This window comes from Leptodactylus fuscus, chromosome 1 (assembly GCF_031893055.1).
Source record: "Leptodactylus fuscus isolate aLepFus1 chromosome 1, aLepFus1.hap2, whole genome shotgun sequence".
Classification (NCBI taxonomy): Eukaryota; Metazoa; Chordata; class Amphibia; order Anura; family Leptodactylidae; genus Leptodactylus; species Leptodactylus fuscus.
The window spans coordinates 252,971,348-252,996,167 of NC_134265.1; the positions used below are offsets into that span (position 1 = coordinate 252,971,348).

Consider the following 24,820-nt stretch of genomic DNA (forward strand, 5'->3'; position numbering starts at 1 on the left):
GCTAGTTTGTTTCAAAAGTAAAGAGATACCATATTGATAATCTTATTGAAGAAATAGACATTATTGAAAGCCGTCCAATTTGAAGAACACAGACATGAAACTCGTGTTCAAGAGCAAAATACAACTGAGAATATTGTTTTAAAGGGGAACATTTGTGGCTAAGAAGATTCAGAGAAAAAGGTTTTTTTTTTGTTCAAATTCCATTGTTTTTGATTATCAATAATAAAATCAAACGGGATAAAAACAAGATTTAATTATAGTTATTTTACTATTTTTATTTGAATATTGTTGTAGTTATTTTAATATTGCTTCCATTGGGTAGCTTTATGAAAGCACACATTAAATTTGCCTGAATAGATATAGATAAATATAGATGATATAAGATAATTTATAGATAAATCCAGGCTATAGCAAAATTCTAATGCGCATATAAAAGGGGATTATCTGCATATTGTGTAAAGTGAAAAAAACTGTCCTGTTTTATAACAGGTTGTTGAAAAGTCACTTTACAGAGATGTCAATTACATCAGGTTTCTAGGTAGGTGAATTTTAACACCTGCTCCACTTTCTATTGCCTTGATGAAATGTGCAGTTTGTGCGAGCTGTGATAATTGATACAGTAATGGCAATAGCAAACTGTAGCTTTACATTCCCCTTTAAAGCAAGCACATTTGGTTAATACTTAGCCACAATCGTTAGCCCAACACCCACACACTTTTTACAAGCTACAGCAAAATGAATACACCCAGCAGGTCCCTTATCTGCTGCAAATGCAACAGAAAGGGGGCTTGCCATTTACCTTCATCGGCCTCTATAGCCTCAACAGTAGCTAAAGAGAAGAAAGGGTAGCAAAATGGATGAGAAAAATGAGCAGAGGATTTGAACTCTTACGAATAAGTCAGTGAGTAGCAAAGGAGCAGGTGAACTATGTTACGGTAAGTGCTAGACTTGTTTTGCACAGAAGACGACATAGATGCTACACAGAGAATAGGCTGAGCTTGGCAATTGTTTATTATTATTTTGCAGCTTTTTCCACTTGGTAACTGTTAGATGTATAAAAACAAGATACCCAAGATCAAGAAAACAGGTTTCAAATTCAGCACAGAAAAAAAAAAAAAAAAAACATCTTCAAAGCATCTGAAGAAAGACAATTCTCCTTATTAACATCTGGGGCAATGCCGATGTCCGCACCACTGTTAAGTTCATTTATGAAAAGAAACTAAAGAAAGCATCATACCTACATCATGAATCAAGGAAATTTTTTTAAGGAAAAAAAAAAACAAAATACACATTTTATTCGTCAATACAAACCAACAGAACTGCTGTCCATGCTCTCTATCTTGGAAAAAAATATATGCAACAATAAATATTTGCATATGTTATTTTTTTTTTTAGAGTGATGTTCAGAGAGTTCATATACAAAGGCAAGGAAAACAAGCACAATCTTAAAGACATTTATGTACCAATATTACCAAGAAATTAGTGATAAACTCCTCCTTGCTGCAGGCATTTTCCATTTTTGTTTTTGACTCCACACTTTTTCACTCTAAACCCCATAACTTTTTTAATGTTCCGTTCACAGACCCATATGAGGGCTAAAATGTTTGTGTGAAAAATTGTAGTTTTGTAATAGTGTCGTTAAATATTCCATACAATGCACTGAGAAGCTGGAAAAAAAAATTTCCTTCTATTCTATTGCGTCTCAGTACAATGAGCTCCTCCAGGCTCCTTGCCCCGTTACTTACCTGATCACGACCTTGCTGTACAGGCTGTGAGCTATGGTCAGACTTGTGGACGCAGCACTGTGCACTGAGCTAGCACTGAGCTATGCTGTTTTAATAACGCCTATTGGGTTACGGAAAGAAATACATAGCTCACTGTTCTCCACAGTTTCTGGAGCAACTAGTCACTTCTTGGGGAAAGGGGGCCAGGGATGCTCACTTTATAGATAGGTGTGGATCCCAGAGGTGTGAGCCGCATCTGTCAGATGCTTATTACACCCCAGATAATTGTCTACAACAGGAGTCTCCACTCATTTCTCTGTAACAGAACATATAGACTGTTTAGCTCCATTTACTGTGTTTACTAGCAAAACAAATAGTGTAAGAAATTGCTGCAAACTGGCAAATAGTATGGACAAATATATGTATTGTATTTCTTATACTATATATTGTATCATTCATTTCTACGTTTTGTATTCCAACAATTTCGCTATTACACTATCTCTAGACTCAAGAAGCCCGGTTCTGTGTAGTTTGGCAGGTACCTAACATTGGGGATCGGACATGATGCTAACAAGAGAGTTGTATAAAAATTGCAATTTCTATCCCGACTTGATAAATTATGACCTTGCAGGTTGAAAACCAAACAAAACCAGTAAAATGAATACTTACTGTGTTAATCAAAATAAAATGACCAATACATTTCATTAATCTCTCTCTACATTTACTTATTTACATTTATTCAGCAGGGGAAGAAAAAACAAAAACAAAACCAATGCATTTTCACTGTATTTTTTAAACTGGGGCCTTAAAAGGTTGGACTAACTTGTATTTATTGATAACCTATCCTTGGGATCCATGGGTGATGCACTTACAGCCTCCTCCCATAGAAGTGAATGGCATGAAGCTGTATTTATATTAGCTGGCTGCTATGAAACAGACTGTGCGATGTAAACCGTGGTGGAAAGGCTCCCTTTTAACAGCGGATTACCCTGGTGCCACCGATATCATGCAAATGAAGCAGCAGATTTGACTAACACTGAATAGATATTAATAACTAAAGATGGCCGAACCTCTCAAGATTTGATTCAAGTTCGGGGCGACAGCTTGGGTCCCTGATTTCCTTCGGGTTGAACAAGTTCAGTATAAGCCACATCTTAAATTGGCTTAAAAGATAGTGTAGACCACTCTTAGCTCTCCTAGGAACCTATCTATCTAATTTCTAGTTCTTTAAGACAACCACAGCTAAAGTTAAGTCCATATGAAAGTATCATAAGTATTCTCTGGGGTCTCTTCAGAATATTATAGGTGGGGGTCCGGTTGAGGTGTAACAAATAAAAACAAAAGAAAAAATATTCATACTCACCTTCTGTTACCTCTTTTGGGTGGTCTCATAGTATCTGGCACTATTCTGTGATGTCATTGGCTTTAGCTCAGCACTGAGGCCTGTCAATGGCCTCAGCACCAAGTCCAGGCCGATGACATCACAGAAGTGTGTTGGACGTTGTGAAGAAGCCCAAAAGAGGTAACAGAAAGAAAGTGTGAATGGTTTTTTTTTTTTTTTAAACCTCTCTTGGAACTCCACCTACTACACTCTAGAGTCTATAATGCAGTGACCATTTTAGTTCATTCGAGACAAATCTCTATTTGTTCTGTTTCGTAAAACACTGAACAATTTGGAATATTCAGGTCAAACACTCTGTATGAACTGATTCACCCATTTTTATTGAGAACTTATCTGTAGAAACATCATCAGTATGAAATATTCTGGGAGGCCACATTGAAGTCTATGGGGCAATGCTGCAGTACCTACACTCACTACTACAGTTTGTATGGCGAATAAGGAGTGTGGCTCCCCCGCACTGCTTTAGTACTTGTGATTTGTGTGGAGTTGGACACCCATCCCCAGATCCAAACCGAATAACCCCTGTAAATGAAATCAACTCATGAAGCAAATACTGAAGTTTATGGTCTGATTGGACCAACAATAGCCTAGGATGTGTTGAGAAAAGCACAGACCTTCATTCAGCAAACATATCAGTCATTAAAGTGCTGTCAGTATCAAGCTTTGTAGTTCTAATAGCGAGGATATTTTGTTATAAACCCTGAATAGAAAGATGAAATTTGAAGGGAATCCCGGTTGTGGAGTTGTATATTGTATAATGGAAAATGTTGCAAAGTTTAAATGTTGCAAAGTTTAAATGTATATGTCTAAGGGAGCGTTCACACTACCGTCGGTGTCCGACAGGTAGTGTCCGCTCCTAGTGTCCGCTCAAAATCTGTCACGGACATTAGGAGCGGACACTAGCTGTGTCCGTGACACCTGTCATTTATTTCAATGGGCATCGGGTGCGTTCTTTTGCACTCCGTGCCCGTCCTTCCCTGTCCGCAAGTGAAGATGTCAGACTTCTCAAGCGGACAGAGGAACCCTGCATGCGCTTGAGAAGTCGGACATCTTCACTAGTGTCCGCTCCTAATGTCCGTGACAGATTTTGAGCGGACACTACCTGTCGGACATCGACGGTAGTGTGAATGCCCCCTAACAAGGACTTCCATAGTTTTCTAGACCTAAGCAAAACATAATTTACACAAGACTGTTTTTTGTAGAACAATATTTCTGTACCTAACAGGGAATATTGTTTATTGGCTTAATCAAAGGACATGTATAACCAAGTTTAGGCAAATAAATATGCCATTTTCACCCTCGATTTATGTGGTGAAACCACCTGCTTTAGATTGTGTAGGTCACCATTGTGGTGCAAAAAACATTTCTGAGCCATGATCTCCATAAGACCACTGATGTTCTGTGGTCTATAGCAGCAAGCTGTTATTAGCCAGAGTGGATTGGATTTAGGTATTTTCCAGCAAATAACACAGATGCTCAATTAGATTGAGATCTGGAAAATTTGGAGGCCAAATCAACTCCTTGAAGTTTTGTTATATTCCTTTAACCTTTTTTAACCAATTTTTTCCAGGGTGACCTAACATAATATCCCACTGAAAGAGGGCAATATATGCAGCCTAACAACTACTATCACTTACATGAAGAATGTCCGACTCAAGTATTTGGTCGTTTACAAGTTCTTCATCTTAGGGCTAGTTCACACGTGGGGCGCCCGCCCGCGTCTCTCTCTGGTCAAAACCCGCCTGCTGCGACTGCAAATGAATGAGCCAACACAGGAGGGTGCTGCCGCTATGCGGAAGCCGCAGTCCACCGCACCGTGGCTTCCGCCTGAAGAAAGGACATGTCGCTTCTTTTCTCTGCTAGCAGAAGCCCGCCGCTAGTGGAAAAACCATTGTAAAGGGGCGGATTTTGAAGCGAAATACACTGTCAAAATCCGCCCCTTTGTTCACGTGTGAACGAGCCTTTATGGTTGCACTAGCAGTAAAGATGATGCCAAAGGCATGTCAAGTAGGCTTGACAGTGAAGAATCCAGGTTTATATCTAACCCTTACTGACAAATTTGTAAAAATGAGTTCGAGTAAAGAATATTTTAATGTAAATATGACGTTTTGATATGAAGAATACCCTAATCGCCTTAGCTTGATTTCTATCCTGTTATAACTGTTGGTTAGATTTAAGGTGTTCTAGACAGTATCCATGTTTTAGTGATATATGTAATCTATATTGAAGCTACTATATAAATTCTATCTAGAAAAAGAATATGAGTGATGCCTTCATCAGGGTACACATTAAAATTCTCTTACCGCTTTGGAGTGATGGTTTGCCTCCAGAAAGAACGCCACTAGGCAGCATTCCGGTGGGTGTCAAACCTTTCAGAGTCAGCACACTTTCACTCTCTTCTCTGTTCAAAGAGAAAAAATAAAAAAGATATTAATGCATTTTAAAAGCTAATGGTTTTCATTGGATTTGCTTTTGACCCTATAAGTAAACAGAATTAACTTTAACAACCAACCATCAAAACATACTGTCATAAGCAAGAAGAATGTTAAACCCGAGTTCACATCTGCACTGGTATTTCCATTGGTCTGTTCCATAATAGGAACAGTTATATGAAAACAATAGCAGTGTTGGATATATTGGAATAGATGCCACCAGTTGCAATCGACCACATCAACAATAACTCGGTTTGTTGATTTTCCATTAAGCTGTCAAGAACATACCACAATCGCTACATGTAATTTTTTTCTATGATATCTGCAACCATGGTTGCTAACAGAGCCTTTAAGGCAGTCGTGAACCTAGCTTTATATGACCACTATTATGTGAAAGGTAAAATGGCAACACGTGGTTGATTCTGAAGGGTACATAATGCTTACTCATGCTTTATAAGTGTTATACTTAACAGTAGAAAACATGCATATTTATTGTTACATAAGCTATAGTCTTGCACCTAAAGATATACTGTCTTCTATATTGATATATAATATTTCCTAGTGATGAGTCATTTTTGTATTTGAGAATTACAAAGCAGCCTATGTTCTCAAGCTGTGATAGATAGCATTAGAAAGAATAGAAACCCGAAGTGTAAGTAGTAATGCTAGTTGTAATGCTAGAATACATTATTCAAAAGGACTCTATATGAAGATCTCAGTGCAGGAAGGCTCTTTCCTTATATACAATTACAAAAAAGTATAGAAGACACATAGGTATGTCTGTGGGCATCACATATACACGATGTACAAACATGGATAAGAGAAGAGACAGAGACAAAAACTGTATATACTTTTTCAGGTTACCAGACTGAGTGACAATACCATAGAGTTTATAATCGAAGAGTACTAGCACAGCTACATGGTGATCTATTGACATAGCGCCACCTGAAAATTAAATATTAATGCATCAGGCAGATCTCAGGCAGCTCTCCGATTACTGTGCTGTGACTTATGAGTTGTGCACCAGTGTCCATCACATTACCAGGGACTGATTTTTATCCACTGGAAGCAGAATGGATGACAGCAAGCAGAGATCTAGAAAACTGTGAGGAATTAGTAAAGAAAGTATATAGGAAAATAACATATTTGCTGAAATTGGACAACCCCTTTAATATTTAGGGTTCCATAAACAAAAATACATACCTTATAACTCCTCTAGATTACAATGGCTTACAATATAGAGCCCCTATTAGTGGTTTTTTTTTTTTTTTTTTTTTTTTTTTTAACTTGAGTTGAGCACAGACACTCACTTTATTTTCCAATGGGTTATTTTTTTTTTTTTTTTTTTTTTTTTTTTAACTTGAGCGCAGGTACTTACTTTATTTTCCAACACTGTAAATTCAGACTGTGAGCAAGCTAATAAATATCTGCATAACGTCTATATAACCTCAAATAACCTCATTTGTTTTTAATGGCAAACTTAATTTCCCTGTCTGGTTTCATAATTCTCCAAAAGATCAGTGTGTTCCACAGGTCAGAAAATCCACCACGGAACAGTTTTAAAATCAATTACAAATACCGCTAATTAAACATTTTGCCTACAATGTGCTGGAACAAGCTAACACCGAGTCGGGAATGTGGGTGTGAGGAGTGAAATGATTACTATCAAACTGTTGTTTTACCAGCAGCCCATCTATATTATGCTGTATTTATAAGTGCAGATACACAGCATCGAGAAGCAGCAGTTGAAAGCAGTGTTTACACCTGTGATGACTGGACCCCTGATCTTGGCTCTGCTCCCAGAATAAATTGGAACATAATGCCAAGCGAGACCAAGGACCTAAAATAATTACTTGAAAGCACAGTAAGGGAGGCTTGGAGGAAAGTGACAGATAATCTCACCATGACCTCAAAGTAAAATGCACAGGTTATTGCTTACAAGATATCTACAGTGTTCAGGGAACCTGCACAGCTTGCTGCAAAAACAACCTATATGGAGCAAAGTTTCCAAGCAGCGACACAACCGATGGCAGTAAGCAACAGATTGGGAATTCACAGGGCACATAATACCATGACACCTGCTCCACTGCCATGATGTACCAACTTGTGCTGTTGTGAACTGGTTCGTAAAATACCAAAAGGACATTTTGCCACAAAAGAGCAAATGTAGCTTTACTTATCTTTGTAGAGTTTGTAAAAAGATACGTAAACATCAAGCTGATCCGTATAGCAGGAATATTTCATTTTAAGGGTTTCTCTGGTATTTGACAATGAGCTTCCTAAAACAATTAGTGCATAGTGAGCTCATAGAGGGGGTCTCCACTGTACAGACCTCTATTGGTTAATGGGATCGGAGAGTAACCTGGAGGATCCAGAACATTGATTTCAATGGTTATCCTGTAATGTTTTAGGGGAACGTGAGGTCCCTGTTCTGCTGATCAGCAGAGGTCTATGACTACCAGTGATCAGAAACTTAATCCCTATCCACAGTATAGGGGTTAAGTGTCTATAAGGGAAAACCCCTTAAGGAATTTTTAATTTTCTATTAAAAAAAAAATAAAAACTAAAGTTACATAAACGAAGTGATCCAAAAAGTGTGAATAAAATTTCATCTATTCTTAGCAGTTCCTCTGTACTGCACTGGTAAAATTTCTGAAGGAACAAAATAAAGGAAGCACACAGACATGATTTCCCACCTCAGTACGCTGAACACTCTTGCCATTTTCCCAATAGCGCGAATCTTGTTTCTAATTACTTCCTTACGAGCTGCAGCTGTTGCTCCTGTAATTAATACAATTAAAACAAATGTCAATCATCCCAATTTACATGCACATTCTACATACATACTGATGCTGTAAGTACAAGAGGAAAGAGGACAGTCACTCAGGTACGGCTGTATATGTAAGACTAGCTAAACACAAATTAAAGCATTTTCCACACAACTATTAAGACACTTTGTAAGGGACATTTGAGCAAATTATGTATTTAGCGGTTGATAATGGATCCCTACCTACTGTAGGGGGAGTGCAAACAAAATGGGACACATCCATCAAATATGTTGAACAGCTGACACATTTGAAAGGGACAGTTATCATCAAGCTGGCACACAGTATTATGTAAATGGTAGATATATTCCCCATTTCTAGTAATGTAACCTTCAAAGTATTATGATCTCAAATGCATTTAGTCTTTAATGTAATGCCATTATCAAAATGTTCCAAAATAATAATAATAATAAAAAAAAAGCACCTCCAAGAAACTTGTCTTCTTCAAAGGGGATCTGTCACCAGAATCGCAGATTGGTTAGGGTCACCTGAATCAAACCTGTTTTCTCCTTGTGAACTGGTCACTCTATTGTCAGGATACTGCTGTTTTTGTCCAAATTAGAGAGTTGGAGCCTCAAGAGCATTACCAATGGTCCACAGAGGTAAACAAAAGAGCCCTCACCGGGTTGATATCCAGGGCTCTGGTGACAGATTACCTTTAATAATAGCTTCTACTGAAGAAGTAACTCCTGACTCCCAGAAAAGATAAAATCCACTAGTCATTACAAAATACCATAAGAGATCCAAGTCGTCCATAAGAGATCCAAGTCATCTTGGAGCAACGAGGGCTTCCTGTCCACCATTTCATAATATGACTGGTATTATATCTTAGTGAATTTATTATTTTCTTATACTAGACTGAAACAATATCGAGGTCAGTCTAAATCATTAAAGAGAGTCTGTCACTGAAAACCAGGAAGGGTGTTACTGCTTACCTCTGTGGAGCAATGACAATGGCCTCATTTCTCAAAAACACTAATTTACATATTGACAAAAACAGCGATATCTCAGCAACAAAGGCACTGATCCAAAAGTGGAAAACAATGAATCAGGTGACCCTAACCTTTATATCTGTGGGGTTTATGTGCTGAGTTCTGGTGTCAGATTCCCTTTAAATGGGTTATCCAACTTACTTCAAAAATTAAACAGAGGCTGAAAATTGTACAAGATTTAAAACAAACAGACAGACAAAAACTTTTTAAGAGCTAGTTCACACGTGAGTTTTTTGGACCGGAATTTGACGCGGAGGCCGCCTCAGATTCGGACCAAATAATGGCTAGCACCGGCATCCAGTCACGGCATTCCGCAAATGAATGGGCCTAATCGGAAGGGAGGTGTCGCAAGGCGGATGTCCGTGGCTGAATCGGCTGTGGAATCCTCCTGAAGAAAGGGCAGGTCGCTTCTTTTTTCCGTGAGCGGGAACAAACAGTTTGCAGAAAAAGGAAATAACCAGTTCCCATTGATTTCAATGGGAGGCGGTCTTTTGAGCCGGATTCTGACGTGAATTCCATTCCAAAATCCGGCCCATTTGACTCCGTGTGAACTAGCTCTAAATGTCTCCAGTACCAGTGCAGGCACTGTGGTCTTTGGAGGAGTTGACATTGTTACAGCTGCAGCCGGTCTGTCCTCAGCAGTGGCATTTAAATAAATGGTATCTGACTGCTGAGACCAGCCATTGGGTGCACTGGTCATGTGATGCTGGATGTCATCACTTCTAGTGTAGTCTAGCATGGACCACAAATGTCATGACTGCCAGCTTTGGTAAGTGTAAATTATGAAGAGTGAGTTAAGTACTGTATGATTCCCAGATTCTGTTTAACTTCTGTAATAAGTTGGACAACCCATTTAACATGCAAACATCCAAAAAATCAGGACAACATAAAATTAATTTATGTATGTATTGGGTATGAATGTGTTTCTGGAGCATCTGTTCATCACACCCACAGCCTATTCACAGTGGTATACTGTCATGTAGTTTTTGTAACGTACTAGAAATTTGTATTAACTTTAACGTAAAAACAAAGTGATAGAAATTCTGGGTCCTACACTGAATAGCAGATTATAACTAGCAGCATAAAATTAGTTTCTGACTACCAGCATTGCCCATTAGGGATAGCTAAGTATATTCTATAGACTTTCTATTGGCTTCAATAAGTGCCATATAAATATGTATGCAGTAAACTATTCTTTGTGGTGACTGCAGGCAGAAATTTTTTTATTATGAAATCCTATGGGCATGTAATAAGAAGTAGAGCATTTGGGGTTCTGCAAGATAAAAATCTGTGCTCTAACTTCAATAACAATACTTTACAAAATTAATCAGCAAAAAGTTCTGTCTGTATTTACAATGCCAGGACTGCGCTGCTGCCCCTCCCCCCACCTTATCAGACGCACACTGCTGTCACAATATTGTATCGTCTTCTTCTGGCACTTTGTTCAAACTTCTATGCATGCGAAGTCAGCTCTGCCATTGGGGCAGCCAAAAAAAAAATGGCTGCGCACATGTGCAGTCGGCTCTGCCTGAGCCAACTGCGCATGCGTAAAAATTTGAACAGAGCAACGGAAGAAGACGCGGAGAAAGGCTGTTCGAGACGAAGATGTAGGCGGGGTTGGAGATTTCTCTCACAGCATTGGGGACGCTGCCAGTGCTGCGAAAGAACTCATTTGCATACTGAAGAAAACCAGGGTTTCTACCGAATGGCAGTGCGGAGAAGACATCTAAAGGTAGGAGAAGAATAGCCTTTCTTAAGGCTATTCCTACGTGTTAGTGAGAAAAAAATACCATTTTAATGATAGAATCCCTTTAAGTGGATCTCAAAATATTATACCTACAACAGAGCAGTACTACCAAATTTTGCTCAAAAGTAGCACTAAGAAGCCACCACTTAATCTTTAACAATGTGAAACTGTAAGAATTGTTTGACACATGTCCACACTGAAGTTATTCAGAATAACACTACAACCATGGCAAGGTTAAATACCTTTAAACATGCCTTAAAGGGGTTGTCTGGGATAACTGGAAATCCCTACACTAATCTAAACACCCTCCTCATCCTCCTACGTTCTAAATAATACACTTAATCAAAAATGTATAGTTACCCATATCCCTGGGGTGGTCGTGTGACCGCCCCAGAGACATTTTCTGATTATCCGGTGACAATCAGTTTCCTCATTTCCGGAAACAGAACGTCACTATTACTCCATCCCATTATACTTACCCTCCAGGCTTCTCCCTGTGAAACGGCTCCTCCTTCTATACTGATTCTGCAAACGTGCCCTCTTCTCCAAGCGCTGCTTTGCACACTGCTGCCAATAATCCACCTCTACTGCCTAGTTTCCATGCAGGCACAGTAGCGGTGGATCATCATTGCAGAGAACAGAACAATGCTGGAGATGAGCGTGCACAGACAGAATCAGTAAAGTAGGAGGGGCCGTCCCACAGGAAGAAGCCTGGAAGGTAAGTATGATGGGGTTGGGCTGAGTAGGTAGGGAAGGGCAGGATAGCTAGAGAGACAAGGAGGGGATGTATGGGAGGGGGAGAGTGAGGAAGGAGGGGGGAGTAAGGTGAGAGGGGTTAGCATGGAAGTTACAAAGAAGGAAGTTGAACCAGGTAAACAAATGCAGGAGATACCAGGAGTTTCCAGAAACACTCAGAAATCACTCAAAAGACTTCTAAAGGTATATGGGTGCATTTCTGATTCATTAATAGCACTTCCAGACTTTTTTTTTTTTTTTTTTAAGATATATGTTTTCTCTGGAAAACTCCTTTTATATACCTTTAAACAATCCTAATATAATACAGAGATAAAACATTAACACAAAACAAGGGATGCTAAAGACTGAACCTAGTATGAAAATATATTTCATGTTCTGAAATCCCCCCCCCCCAAAGAAAAAAAGCATTTGAAAGGATTAAAAGATGTATTAAAAGCACATAAGACAATTCAATAACACAAAATATTAGCTGCCTATAAAAGGCTGCACACATTAGAAGCAAAACAAACAAATGCACAACAATAGTTGCATATCATTGGTAGATTAGCTGGTACACGTAAGTAGGAGATGCTTTGGTGTCTGAAAACGACATACAGTAATATAAGCCAAAAGACTGAAGTCTGAACTATAGAAGCTAAAGCATTTCTGACTATATAGGGCACTGGTTGGGATTTGACTTCCGGCATGCCTAGGTTACAGAAGTAACAAAGCAGCAGTCTGAAGTATATGTCCACACTCTGACCACTCTGCAGCCACATAATACCTTTTTTCTGTGCATAAATAAGATGGTCTTCTTATGAAAATCCAGAGGCAAACACATAAGAACAAATAAAGTGTGAAGGATGAAAAAGAAAAGGGAGAGTGTGAAACAAATACTAAAGTGAAAGGTGTCTGTAAAATAAAGCAAAGAAACATTAGAAAAAAAACAAAACAAAGAATGGAGCTCTGAGGAGTGACTGAACAAACACAAATGGTGAGAGGGTTAGGTGGTGAAAAGCATTTTACATGCCATTAGCCAGATGAAGAAGTGATGACAATCTGGAAAATACGCTCTTTTCAGTCTGAAGTCAATAAGAGCCATTCAATATCTGGTAGATGCCATTAGAACATCCACAACCTTGTGCATTCTTGCATTACCCATGTCAGAAAGCAAACCGCAATATGTAAAGAGTGGGATGATAACATCCAGTTTACTGTTTGCTGAAGGAGACTTCTATAGAATATAGGAGGGACCAGTAATATACAATGCACCCAAACTGGCCAAATATAGAACAAACTGTTATAATATTCCAACATCCCTGTCGCAGATCTCTACAAGGAATACTCAGCTGTCTAACCTGTATAACTGGGCAAACTGGACAAGGATGCCTACTGGACTGCTTACTGTTTCTAAACTTTTCCATCTTCAAGATACTGTAAGGACTGTTTGCCTATTCAACTATTTGCAAAACTTCTCTTCTGAAAAATGTTATAAGCCATTTCATTTAACAAACTAATTCTTAAACTAGTAAAGAGCTGGCTTCAAATGTGAACATGAGGGAAACCCATCAATGTATGTGTAAGTATGCATGTTTGGATGTAACTCTCATGCCTCTATAATGCCCTGTAAAGTATATGACACCAAGGAGGAACTGAAAGAAATGGGAAGAAGTGCAAAGTGGCTAGAAAGTTGGTATAGATGGAGGAGGAATAGCAAACAGGAAAAAATGAAGTGGCACTATTGTTCAGACATAAAGCTTCTTATATAAGTTACAGAGGGTAAAAGAAGAGTTGAGGTAGTCCATAGGATGAAGATCGCTGCTCTCAATGAATAAGGTGGTGCTCACTGTGTAAACACTGTCATAATGTAGGAACAAGAGAAAAAGTGACAGGGCACTCACCGCAGCGCCTTTTTTAAAAAACAATGTATATCTTTATTCCATTTTCAATAAAAAATAGTACATACAAGGAGGATGTGTAGAATGTGGCGTACAAAGTGACGACTGTTTCGTGTTACACACACTTCATCAAGCGGTCGTCGCTTTGTATGCCATATTCTACACATCCTCCTCGTATGTACTATTTTTTTTATTGAAGATGGAATAAAGATATACATTGTTTTTTTAAAAAGACGCTGCAGTGAGTGCCCTGTCACTTTTTCTCTTGTTCTTACATAGATGGAGGGGGCACTCCTTGTAAATAACTACCATCTTCTGTATTCTTTCAAAACTGCTATTAGTCAAATGCCACAATTTTTTGTGCTGTTTTGGCTAATACAAAGGGCAGAGCCTGTTCCCATGATATATTGCCTACAAACAGGTCAACATAGTACGATGCAGATCCACTTTCCGTAGTAACTCTTTTGTCAAGAGTTAGAGGGACATATGCTGCAGATCTATTTGCTACCATGAGAAAGTAACAGACAGCTAAGAAACAATTCACAACAGTTCGAACTTGCTTGGTCTTTCACACTGAACAAACATGGGAGGAGGCTTGAAGGTGTGACTCCTGGTGGTTTGACATCCTTTACCGTATACAACAGGGGTAGGGAACCTTCGGCTCTCCAGCTGCTGTGAAACTACAACTCCCAGCATGCTCCATTCACTTCCATGGGAGTTCCAAGACCAGCAGTGCAAGTATGCATGCTGGGAGTTGTAGTTTTGCAACAGCTGGAGAGCCGTACGTTCCCCACCCCTGGTATACAACTAAGGTTCTACTTATATCACTTTTTTTTACATCTGTTTAAAAGATGTAAAAACAGACACAGACGGATGTAAATGGTTATATGTTTATATGGACATCAATGGTAAAAAAAACAAACAAAAAAAAAACAGCTGTTGCTGCCCGTTTTTTTTTTTTTTTTGATCTGACACAAACCTATTGTACATTATGTTTTTGTGTCATTTAAAAGAAAAAAAAAAGCAATGCATCAGTTTTGTTTTTTGTTTTAATAATGAATTCTACGTAAACAGATGGCTATCCATTTCGATCTGGTTTTTGCATCCGTTAAATGGATGTAAAATAGACCTGATCTGAATAGAACCTAATAATGTTAGGACGGGAGTTAGTAGAATTTAGTGGGCACTGGTTAGTGTCTCAATGTACAAAACCACATGTTGGTTAAATGAGGAGACCACAATATAATAAATGATGGTAATATAGGATTATTGTGGCTTACTTTCTCACTAATTTGAGAAATATCTCTTTAAAAAGAAAACGACACAAGAGTTAGCACAACACCACACCAATTTCTTACAAGTTATACCAGGAGAGAAAAAAAAAAAACACATCAAAAATCCATTTTACTTATTCTGACAGTAACGCCATGCATGGCATAGTAAGTAACTTAAAGGGGTTGTCCGCGCTAGAAGGTCACTGAAGCATCGGGGACAGGGGAGTTTGATTTTTTTCCACCTCCCCCATTCTAATGAAAACATTAATTTTTTTGCCTGGACAACCTCATTAAGCTTGGAATTTATATGCTTACATTCAGAATAGATAGACACAGATTTAGATAAGAAAAAGTGCATCGAAAAGTGCAAAATCCAACCTACCATCAGCATCTTCATCTGAGCAGAGTTCATCGTCAGAGCAAATGCTAAGTACATTTACAAGCATCTCTGTCACTGTGGGAAAAGAGACATGGTTTTCTAAATATGGATACTTTCTAGCACATGCAAAAAAAGTATTCACGTATACAGAAGCAGAAAGCATGTGGGGGTCAGTAAAGCACGGGACACAGGCTTCTGCAACTTCAATTTACAGCTTTGTTGAAAGAGCCAGATTTTCACATGCATTGAGGAAATTGGATTTTTTAAGTGGAGATTAGGACTATGCTGAGATACATCTTTCAAAGTCTTAGGCCTTTACTATACTATATTATCGAGACACATGGGCCGAAATCAGGCAATGCAAATTAGACTAAACAGTCCTAATCTGTGCCAGATTTATCAAAATATTTGATGCTGTTTGAAAAATCATGCATATTGGTAGAATGTATAGTCTAACATAGATTGATTAAGCTGAAGAGTCAACTATTGTCTTATTTTGCAGAATATTTCATCAGGCAAAAGCAACTTTAACCCCTTATGGAGCTGGCCAATTTTTGTTTTTGCATTTCCGTTCTTCCCTCCCCACTTTCTAAGAGCCATAACTTTTTAACACAACAACTTTTTTTTTTTTTTTTCTTCATTTCAGAGATTCACATGATGGCTTATTGTTTGTGAAACAAATTATACTTTGTAATAGCACCATTCAATATCCTGTGCAATGTGTTTGGAAGCTGGAAAAAAAATCAGAATGAGGTGGAATTGGAGAAAAAAAAATGCATTTGTGCCAATTTCATATGGGTTTAATTTTTACAGCATTCATTGTGTGGTGGTAATCACTTGTTACCTGTATTCTGTAGGTCATTATGATCATGGTGATATCAAATTTCTAGAGTATTTGTAATGTTTTGATAACCTTTAAAAAATGAAAAACTTTGCAAAACAGAAAAAATAATTTTTCTCACCATGTTATGGTACCTGTAACTTTTTCATATTTACCAGTATGGGGCTGTGTATGGCATCTTTTTTATGTGGGACAAGATGACAACATTTTTGTTGATGCCATTTCAGGGAATGTCTGATACTTTGATCTCTTTTTATTATTATTATTATTATTATTATTTTTTATTTATTTATTTATTTATTTTTTTAGGAGGCAAAGTGTTGAAAACAAAAAACACCATTTGGCTTAGATTTTTTTCCCCTCACTACGCCATTCACCATATGGGATAAAGATTTTAACATTTTAATAGTTTGGGCATTTTTGAGCTTGGGGATACCTAAAGTGTTTATATTTTTATATGTGATCTAGGGAAAGAGGTGTGATTTGAACGTTTGTGGGGTTTTTTGTGTTTTTTTTTTTTTAATACTTGAACCCTAGGGGGCCTGATTACTCATACTATTCACTGCAATACTAATGTATTGCAGTGAATAGTGAAAAACATACACTTATATTACATGCTGCCTATGACAGTGCCTAGGAGCCTTCAATAGGCTCCTGGCTGTCGTGGCAACCAATCACCGCCATGGCGCCTGCACACTTTAGATTCTGCGGTCACGTTTAACCACAGTACCTAAAGTGTTAACAGCTGTGATCGATGTCGACACCAATTGCAACTGTTAGCGGCGGGTCCCAGCTCTATTATACATCCCTATGCGACCAAGAATGTAATATTACATCCTTGGCCGTTAAGGGGTTATACTTTTTTTTTTTTTTTTTTTTTAAATGAGAGCTCACAATGTACATTTTTCCCTATCAGTATGTCTTTTTTGGAATATGGGATGGAAATCCATGCAAACACGGGGAGAACATACAAACTCCTTGCAGATGGTTTTTTGCCCTTGGCGGGATTTGAACACCAGGACTCCAGCGCTGCAAGGCTACAGTGCTAACCACTGAGCCACTGTATGGCCCCCTGGTTATACTTAACCTTAATATAAACATACCTTTTTCTCCAACGAATGGTAAGGACCAAGTAAAGACATCCATGAAATTTGGAAGCCAGTATGGATGAGGAGAACAGTTGAACTGCCTGATATTCATGACGTTGTTCTCATACTTCAATACTGCAGCTGCAACAAAATGGACAAACAGAAAAATCACTCAGGTCTCCAGGGCATAGATGCTGATTATTATCCACAACCTGTGAAATGCTAGAAAAATCACACAGACTTTGCTTCTCCATTGTGTGTTTTAGGTCACCTCTAGCACATAAGCAGGGCCAATATTCTCCTAAAAATTGGCGCTTCATACTGAATTGACCAGCAAAGATAGAAGTCAGCCTCAAATCAGATGAAATGTGAAAATTCAACTAGGACCTTGATAGAAACTTCTCCAGTGTAAAATGCATTACAGAGTATAGAGGTTTGCTGGCACTCGACTGGACTAAAATATTATTAATATGACACTTTAAACACACTCTAAATGCTTACTTGGCAAAATTCACCACTCCTCTACAGTCCCAAGGTAATTTCAAGTTATAGTGCTAAAAATAAATCATTAAACTTAATCTTGCGTTTTACTTAGTGAAAAGTTTATGAAACAGCAGCTTCCTAATTTAGTAAGGTCAGCAAACTCCACTGCTTTGTCTAATTCCTGAATATCAAGTCTGTATCACATCATATGTCCATGCAGGAAATTTTACCAGCCACAATGTCCACTTGCTCCAATGCAATGAATATTAATCATACAGTAAACATATACAGTGGTATTCACCTGAAGATGTCCATATCCAACCAGCCAAAACTATTCTGGGCCTCTATTGAGTGCAATGGGGGTCAAAGGTTACATTTAGTGTGTGTGCCTGGAGTTGATTGTAGCACAGTCAACAAAATCTTCATATATATATATATATATATATATATATATGTATATATATATATACACACACACATATATATATATATATTTAGATTTTGTCTAAAGCAATTCATATTCCAGATTAAATATGACTGTACAACTAGCTTCAATGGGCAACAAGTCTTCATACAAACTCCTTATGCACCTTACAAGGCAGAACCAAAGCCAATTCAGTTTCATGCATTTCCATGTGATGTCCGACGAAAGGTAAATATTAAACTGATGACTTACCTTTATTATTGTATACATCTAGGTAATTTGGTGCTGAAAATATTGTGATTAAGGAAGGGAAGCCTGTTGTTTGACTTTTCCTATACATACGATACCTGAAAATAAAAACAAATAGAAAAACAACTTAAAATGTGTCAAAAAGTTAATAGAAAGTGAGTTACGTCAGATACATCGGGGGATAGTCTTGAAGTATACCAACGTCAAACATTATTATTTTTCTTTACTTTACAAAAAAAAAAAAAAAAAAAAAAGGAATCCTAAAACCTAAGGGCTCGTTCACATCTGCGTTCATCTGTCCTTATTGCAGGTTTCCGTTTCCTGCATAAAACAGATGCAGGAGACCGAAGCCTGCAGGAGACTTTCTCACCCATTCATTTGAATGGGTGAGAAAGCTGTCCGGCCGTGCGCGGCAGTGAGCGTTTTGCGCTCTCCGCCGCGAAACCGGGTTTTATAATCCGGACACAGAGTCGGACATGCAGTACTCTGTGTCCGGATAAAAAAAATCCGGTTTCGCGGCGGAGAGCCTAAAACGCTCACCGCCGCTCACGGCCGGACCCGGTCTATGGTTTCCGTCTTCTGCCATGCAGAAGACGGAAACCATAGAACGGAGACATGAACGCAGGTGTGAACCCAGCGTAAGCAGTTTCTAATATATTTTTTTTCATTCTATATATATACACTATGTAAACGAACTATTGCTTTTTTGCCAAGACAGAATTATTACGGTACACAATAGTACATTTTTCAATTTAATATTCTCCTTTAATGAAAACTATCATTTTTAAAGTCCTCATGCACACAACAGAGCCATGTGCACAGAGCCTTGTGAAGGCACCATGTGCAATCCCTGCAGCTTTGTGCTTCAGTCACCTTATGACATCAACATACATTAATGTGAATATTCTTCAGTGAGAGCAATATTTCCAGGGAAGAATCACTCCACAACACACCATCTGATGGAGTATGGAAGGTTAATTTGTATATGGATGTACTTGAGTCTCCCCTTACAGGTGCCATATTAAAGTTTCATACAACCTGAAGTTGCACAGAGCTGTAAAAGAGTTGGGTGCATGAGGCCTAAGGGTGCATTCACACGATGTCTTTTGGCTCGTAATTTGGCACGTAGACGCCGCGGGAGCTTTTGTGGGCCGTATACGCTCCCATTGATTTCAAGCCGGGACCGTATACGCAGCGCTATTTTGCGGCCGTGATTTTGCAGCCGAAAAATAGCGCCGCGTATACGGTCCCGGCTCCCATTGAAATCAATGGGAGCGTATATGGCCCGCAAAAGCTCCCGCGACGTCTACGTGCCATATTACGAGCCAAAAGACATCATGTGAATGCACCCTAACAGCTGCAATTTCCTTCTGCAAAACTAGACAAGCTCTATATATATATATGGTAAACAGAGGCAAACAAGGTATGTGAGGACTAGTGTGGAAGTCTCTTGCAAATCTTAGCGATAGTTTAATAGGGCAAAATTACCTGAGAGGATCCCTGTAAAGTTTCAATGAAATCCAAGCCTCAGTAATACAAGAATTAACGTTAGCGGTCATAACTTGGGAGTTATACAGTAAATTAATATTTCTAACTTTAAAAAAAAAAAAAGTATCTTACCCAGCATCTTGGGCTTCATGAGCTCGAAGTATAGATAACAGGTTATTGTGCTGAAGGAATTCACAGACAGCTGGATAGCTATGAAAGGAAAATAACAGTCCATTAGGAATTGGTACATTAGTTTAATGAAATGCCAACATTTCACTTCACTAACATTTTCTATTAGCGGCAACAGTTTAACTCCTTAACAAATATTTTGGCCCTTAATGACTGAACACTTGAGTATTTTGTGCCCAAGGTGATTTAATGGTCCCAAATAGTATCTGCAGCAGTTTATTTAGGATGTATAGTACTGTTACATTATCTCATAGTAATAGTTTCAATATTTTACAAGGACAAACTGTACAAAAAGCTCAAAAATACATTTCAGAATTGATATTTCTCTAATTTTCAAGTTGATAAATTCGCATAAATCTGACTGTGACATGGAGGAATTTTTTTCGGAATCCAATAAACAAAAAAACAAAGCAATAAGACTCCCCCTGACCAATCCGCTGCTGCTCCCATTCCGATGCTTCCTGTATGTAAGGTCCCTAGTAATCCAGGGGAAATGTCGATCAGCCAATCACTGGCTGATGTGGGAGACACTGCAACCAATCATTGGCTAATCTCTCATTTTGTATGTGATGAGAAGCATCAGAAAATCCATGACGTGAATATTGCTTCCGCGCCACGCTCACAGTGATACTGATCCTGACTTACATCCTGTAGTCACAACTTAGGTAACGTTTGCCAAAAGAGCGATTTGAAGAAATAGAAACATTATGGGGCCACCTAAGTCTCTCTCAGCATCTGCTTACAACTATTACTTCCTCCCAAGCCTCTCTTACCACTAAAATAGAGGCAGTTTGGGTAGATCTCAGCCTCTTATGACAAGATGTGCACAGTCTGTGGGAGAGGGTGCATGAAACAGAGGAGAATATCCACTCTGGAAGACCTTATAAGCCTTATACCAGATTGTACGATTGCTCTAGAAAAGAAAGTGGAGGTATGGTAGCAAAAATGCAGCGACCTAGAAAATAGATCACATAGAAACAAAGTTCAGATTATTGGATTCGCCAAAAGACCAGGCCTACCTCCACACACATTAATTACTCATATATTGAACTGGAAAGACAGGGATCTCATCCTATAATTGGCTTCTAAGCACAACATCAGACATGAGAATGCACAGATTTCACACTTCCCGGGCTTTTCGGCAGGCCTGCATCACCAGAGGGCTACATTGCTTAGTTTGAAGCAGAGACTTCGGGATCTCAACCTTCCATACAGTATGGCCTATCCTGCAAAGCTCAGAGTGATGAACGATGACCTCACAGTTTTCTTTACTGACTCTGGAGAGGCAGCATATTGGATTATATGCAGGCCAAAAGACTCACACTTACATCTAGGACCCTGCCTCCAAAGTTGCATGTTAAATTAAGTACGTGTTTCTCCACCCCGATTGCATTGGTCCCATGAACTTCCTAGACTTTGCCTTTCCACTCCCCTCCCTCTCGCCCTTCCCGTAAATGGGTCAACTCTTGTGACTGGAGAATAAAAAGTTCAATTAAGACCTCCATGTACCTGCTGCCTCTATTCCAGAGATTTGGAAGGACGGTCTGTCAGAACTGTTTTCTTTTACACAATATTTGTAGCTACTCAGTAGTTTTTGCTGTGAGTGTTGGCTTGGAGTTGCTATATACCCTGGGCTTCAAACATTTTTTTTTTTTTTTTATAAGGAAGGTAACCTGAAACACAACTCCACCATGTTTTTTTGCTAGATAACCTATCTAACAACATCATTGCCCAACCTGGAAAAGCTGGTACATCATGGTTGCCCTCTTTTCTTTTACAAGTTTGTTAGGTTACAGTCAGCCTGAACACTTATTCGTGTAATACATGGCCATGTGCATGAGCCCATAGAAACAAATGGGTCAGTGTGCTATCAGACAAAAACCTCGCCCGCAGCCTTCTGCAAAAGGCCAAAGCAAAAATTTGTTTGCATGGGAGATTTCAATATGCTACTTGATACCTTGCTGGATAAATATAGGCCTCATCTTCCTGGGAGTGGAGAAGGGACCCCCCCTGTGGAAACTAACTGAGGAGCTGAGATGTTTGGAACTGTGGAGGGAGCAACATCCTCATAGGATAGAGTACTCTTGTTTTACCCCTGCTAGAGGAGTTTTGCCTAGAATAGATTATATGTTTGGTTCCCCCTCACTTGTGCCTATGATCCTAGACATTTAATTTCTGCCCAGGGGATCTTGGATCATGCGCTCTTGTGGTGTGGTGGAGATAAATTTGAAAGACCAGAGAGCCTCCCGTACTAGCTGGCTTATACCATCATTCTTAAGATAGTGGCTGAGGATGGGTCTGAAATCCTGATGGCAGATGAGATTACAAACTGCTTCTGTAGATTATATAGTGAGCTATATACTTCCCGGACTCAGTATCTCTTGGGGAATTTGGTCCAGCACCAAAATAGTAATGATTCCTTCAGTTGAATCAAAATAGCCATGGCCTTTTAGATAGGGATATGACTTAGGAAGATCTGATGGATCCTAAATTTGGATTATAAAATCCTGACTAATTCTAGGATCGTAGACTTAATCTAGATACTTCCTCTATAGTTCACGAGAAGCAGGCCGGCTTTATGCCTGGTAACTCCACATCAAACAATATCCAAAGGTTGCAAGCAGTTGTGGAGGTTGGGGTGAGCAAACAGAGAGTAGGCCATAGCCTCGCTTGAAGCAGCCAAGATATTTGATTCTGTGGAGTGAGAGTACTTGTATGTTGTCTTGACATGGTTTGGGTTTGGGCCTGGATTCTATAGGTGGGTCTCCATTTTATATATTGCTTTCAAAGCTAATGTACTGGTTAATGGTGTAGGAACATACTTTATTTCAGCTAGGAAGGGGGACTCGTCAAAGGTGTTCCTTTTCTCCACTTGTCTTTGCACTGGCCATCCATCCATTGGCCCTGTGTATCATAGCTATCAAGGAGTCGCTCTGGGAAACAATGAACAAGGCTAGACTATATGCAGATGATACAGTTTTGTTTATGAGCAAGGTGGAAAACAATTTACCTACAGCCATTGTTTTGACTAACCAATTTAGTCAATATTTTGGTCCTTATATCAACTGGTCCAAGTCTTCTGCTATGGGATGTGGGGTGGCCTCTACATACACACACATATCTCCTACTAATATTATAAATGTGAAAGTTTGGATGTTTGTTACTCGATCACACAAAAATGGTTGAATGGATTTGGATGAAATCTGGCACATAGTTTGTAACCTCGATTAACAAATAGGCATAGGCTTTTATCCTAGTAAATGACATGGCTTCATGACTGTCATGAATTTATCTTCACATACTATATTCAACTGCTCTTGGCAGCAGGCTGATAAAGCCAGGTGTGTTATCTCTCTATGTAAACACACAGCTAACCCTGAGTCCATGGTGTACATGCATTTGCATATTATCTGATCTGCTCCAGGCAGTGTGCTGACACACTGGATGGGAAAACTTCTTTAATCCAAATTGGCAGTTTGCCAATTTTAAACATGATGGGAAAAAGTTTTTTGTGGTAAAATTAGGGGCCTCGGCTTATATTCGGGTCGGCTTATATACGAGTATATACGGTAATCTGTCGCAAAATTCTAAAGCCACAAGAGCTATGAAGGTAGCCAGAAATCAACAGACTTCTCCTGAAGCAGAGCTCAGGGGGATCATTGACCCCAACAACACACTCATTATATGGTGTCCCAGTGAGCTGCTGAGATTGTGGAACAAACACAGGCACGGTGTGAGGAACAAGTTCAACGGCAGGCCAGCTTGAGAGCTGTCAAAACACCAGAGCAGGCAGATTGATGACGGCAGCAAATTGCTGAATATAGGCGGATCATCAACGCCAACAACACGCAGATGATGCCGCGGACAGAGGCTAATATATATATATATATATATATATATATATATATATATATATATATATACATACATACAGTCCTATGAAAAAGTTTGGGCACCCCTATTAATCTTAATCATTTTTTGTTCTAAATATTTTGGTGTTTATAACAGCCATTTCAGTTTGATATATCTAATAACTGATGGACACAGTAATATTTCAGGATTGAAATGAGGTTTATTGTACTAACAGAAAATGTGCAATATGCATTAAACCAAAATTTGACCGGTGCAAAAGTATGGGCACCTCAACAGAAAAGTGACATTAATATTTAGTAGATCCTCCTTTTGCAAAGATAACAGCCTCTAGTCGCTTCCTGTAGCTTTTAATCAGTTCCTGGATCCTGGATAAAGGTATTTTGGACAAACAATTCAAGTTCAGTTAAGTTAGATGGTCGCCGAGCATGGACAGCCCGCTTCAAATCATCCCACAGATGTTCAATGATATTCAGGTCTGGGGACTGGGATGGCCATTCCAGAACATTGTAATTGTTCCTCTGCATGAATGCCTGAGTTGATTTGGAGCAGTGTTTTGGATCATTGTCTTGCTGAAATATCCATCCCCGGCGTAACTTCAATTTCGTCACTGATTCTTGAACATTATTCTCAAGAATCTGCTGATACTCAGTGGAATCCATGCGACCCTCAACTTTAACAAGATTCCCGGTGCCGGCATTGGCCACACAGCCCCAAAGCATGATGGAACCTCCACCAAATTTTACAGTGGGTAGCAAGTGTTTTTCTTGGAATGCTGTT

The 24,820-nt window shown here is 39.0% G+C and overlaps 1 protein-coding gene across 5 annotated transcripts in view; it reads right to left on the reverse strand.

Annotated features, from left to right (window-relative positions):
- The window catches only part of PPP3CA (protein phosphatase 3 catalytic subunit alpha), a 166,057-nt gene that overhangs the window by 4,432 nt on the left and 136,805 nt on the right, over positions 1-24,820 (reverse strand). The window contains exons 7-14 of one of the 5 annotated variants that reach the window (XM_075285715.1): positions 20,114-20,191; positions 18,497-18,591; positions 17,353-17,478; positions 15,412-15,483; positions 12,642-12,668; positions 8,255-8,339; positions 5,430-5,527; positions 800-829 (exon numbers count right to left, since the gene is read on the reverse strand). In XM_075285715.1, coding sequence (XP_075141816.1) covers positions 800-829; positions 5,430-5,527; positions 8,255-8,339; positions 12,642-12,668; positions 15,412-15,483; positions 17,353-17,478; positions 18,497-18,591; positions 20,114-20,191 — 611 coding nt within the window. Of the gene's footprint in view, positions 1-799; positions 830-5,429; positions 5,528-8,254; positions 8,340-12,641; positions 12,672-15,411; positions 15,484-17,352; positions 17,479-18,496; positions 18,592-20,113; positions 20,192-24,820 lie in introns of all 5 variants that reach the window. The other 4 variants (XM_075285708.1, XM_075285732.1, XM_075285723.1 and 1 more) reach the window with 4 other exon arrangements.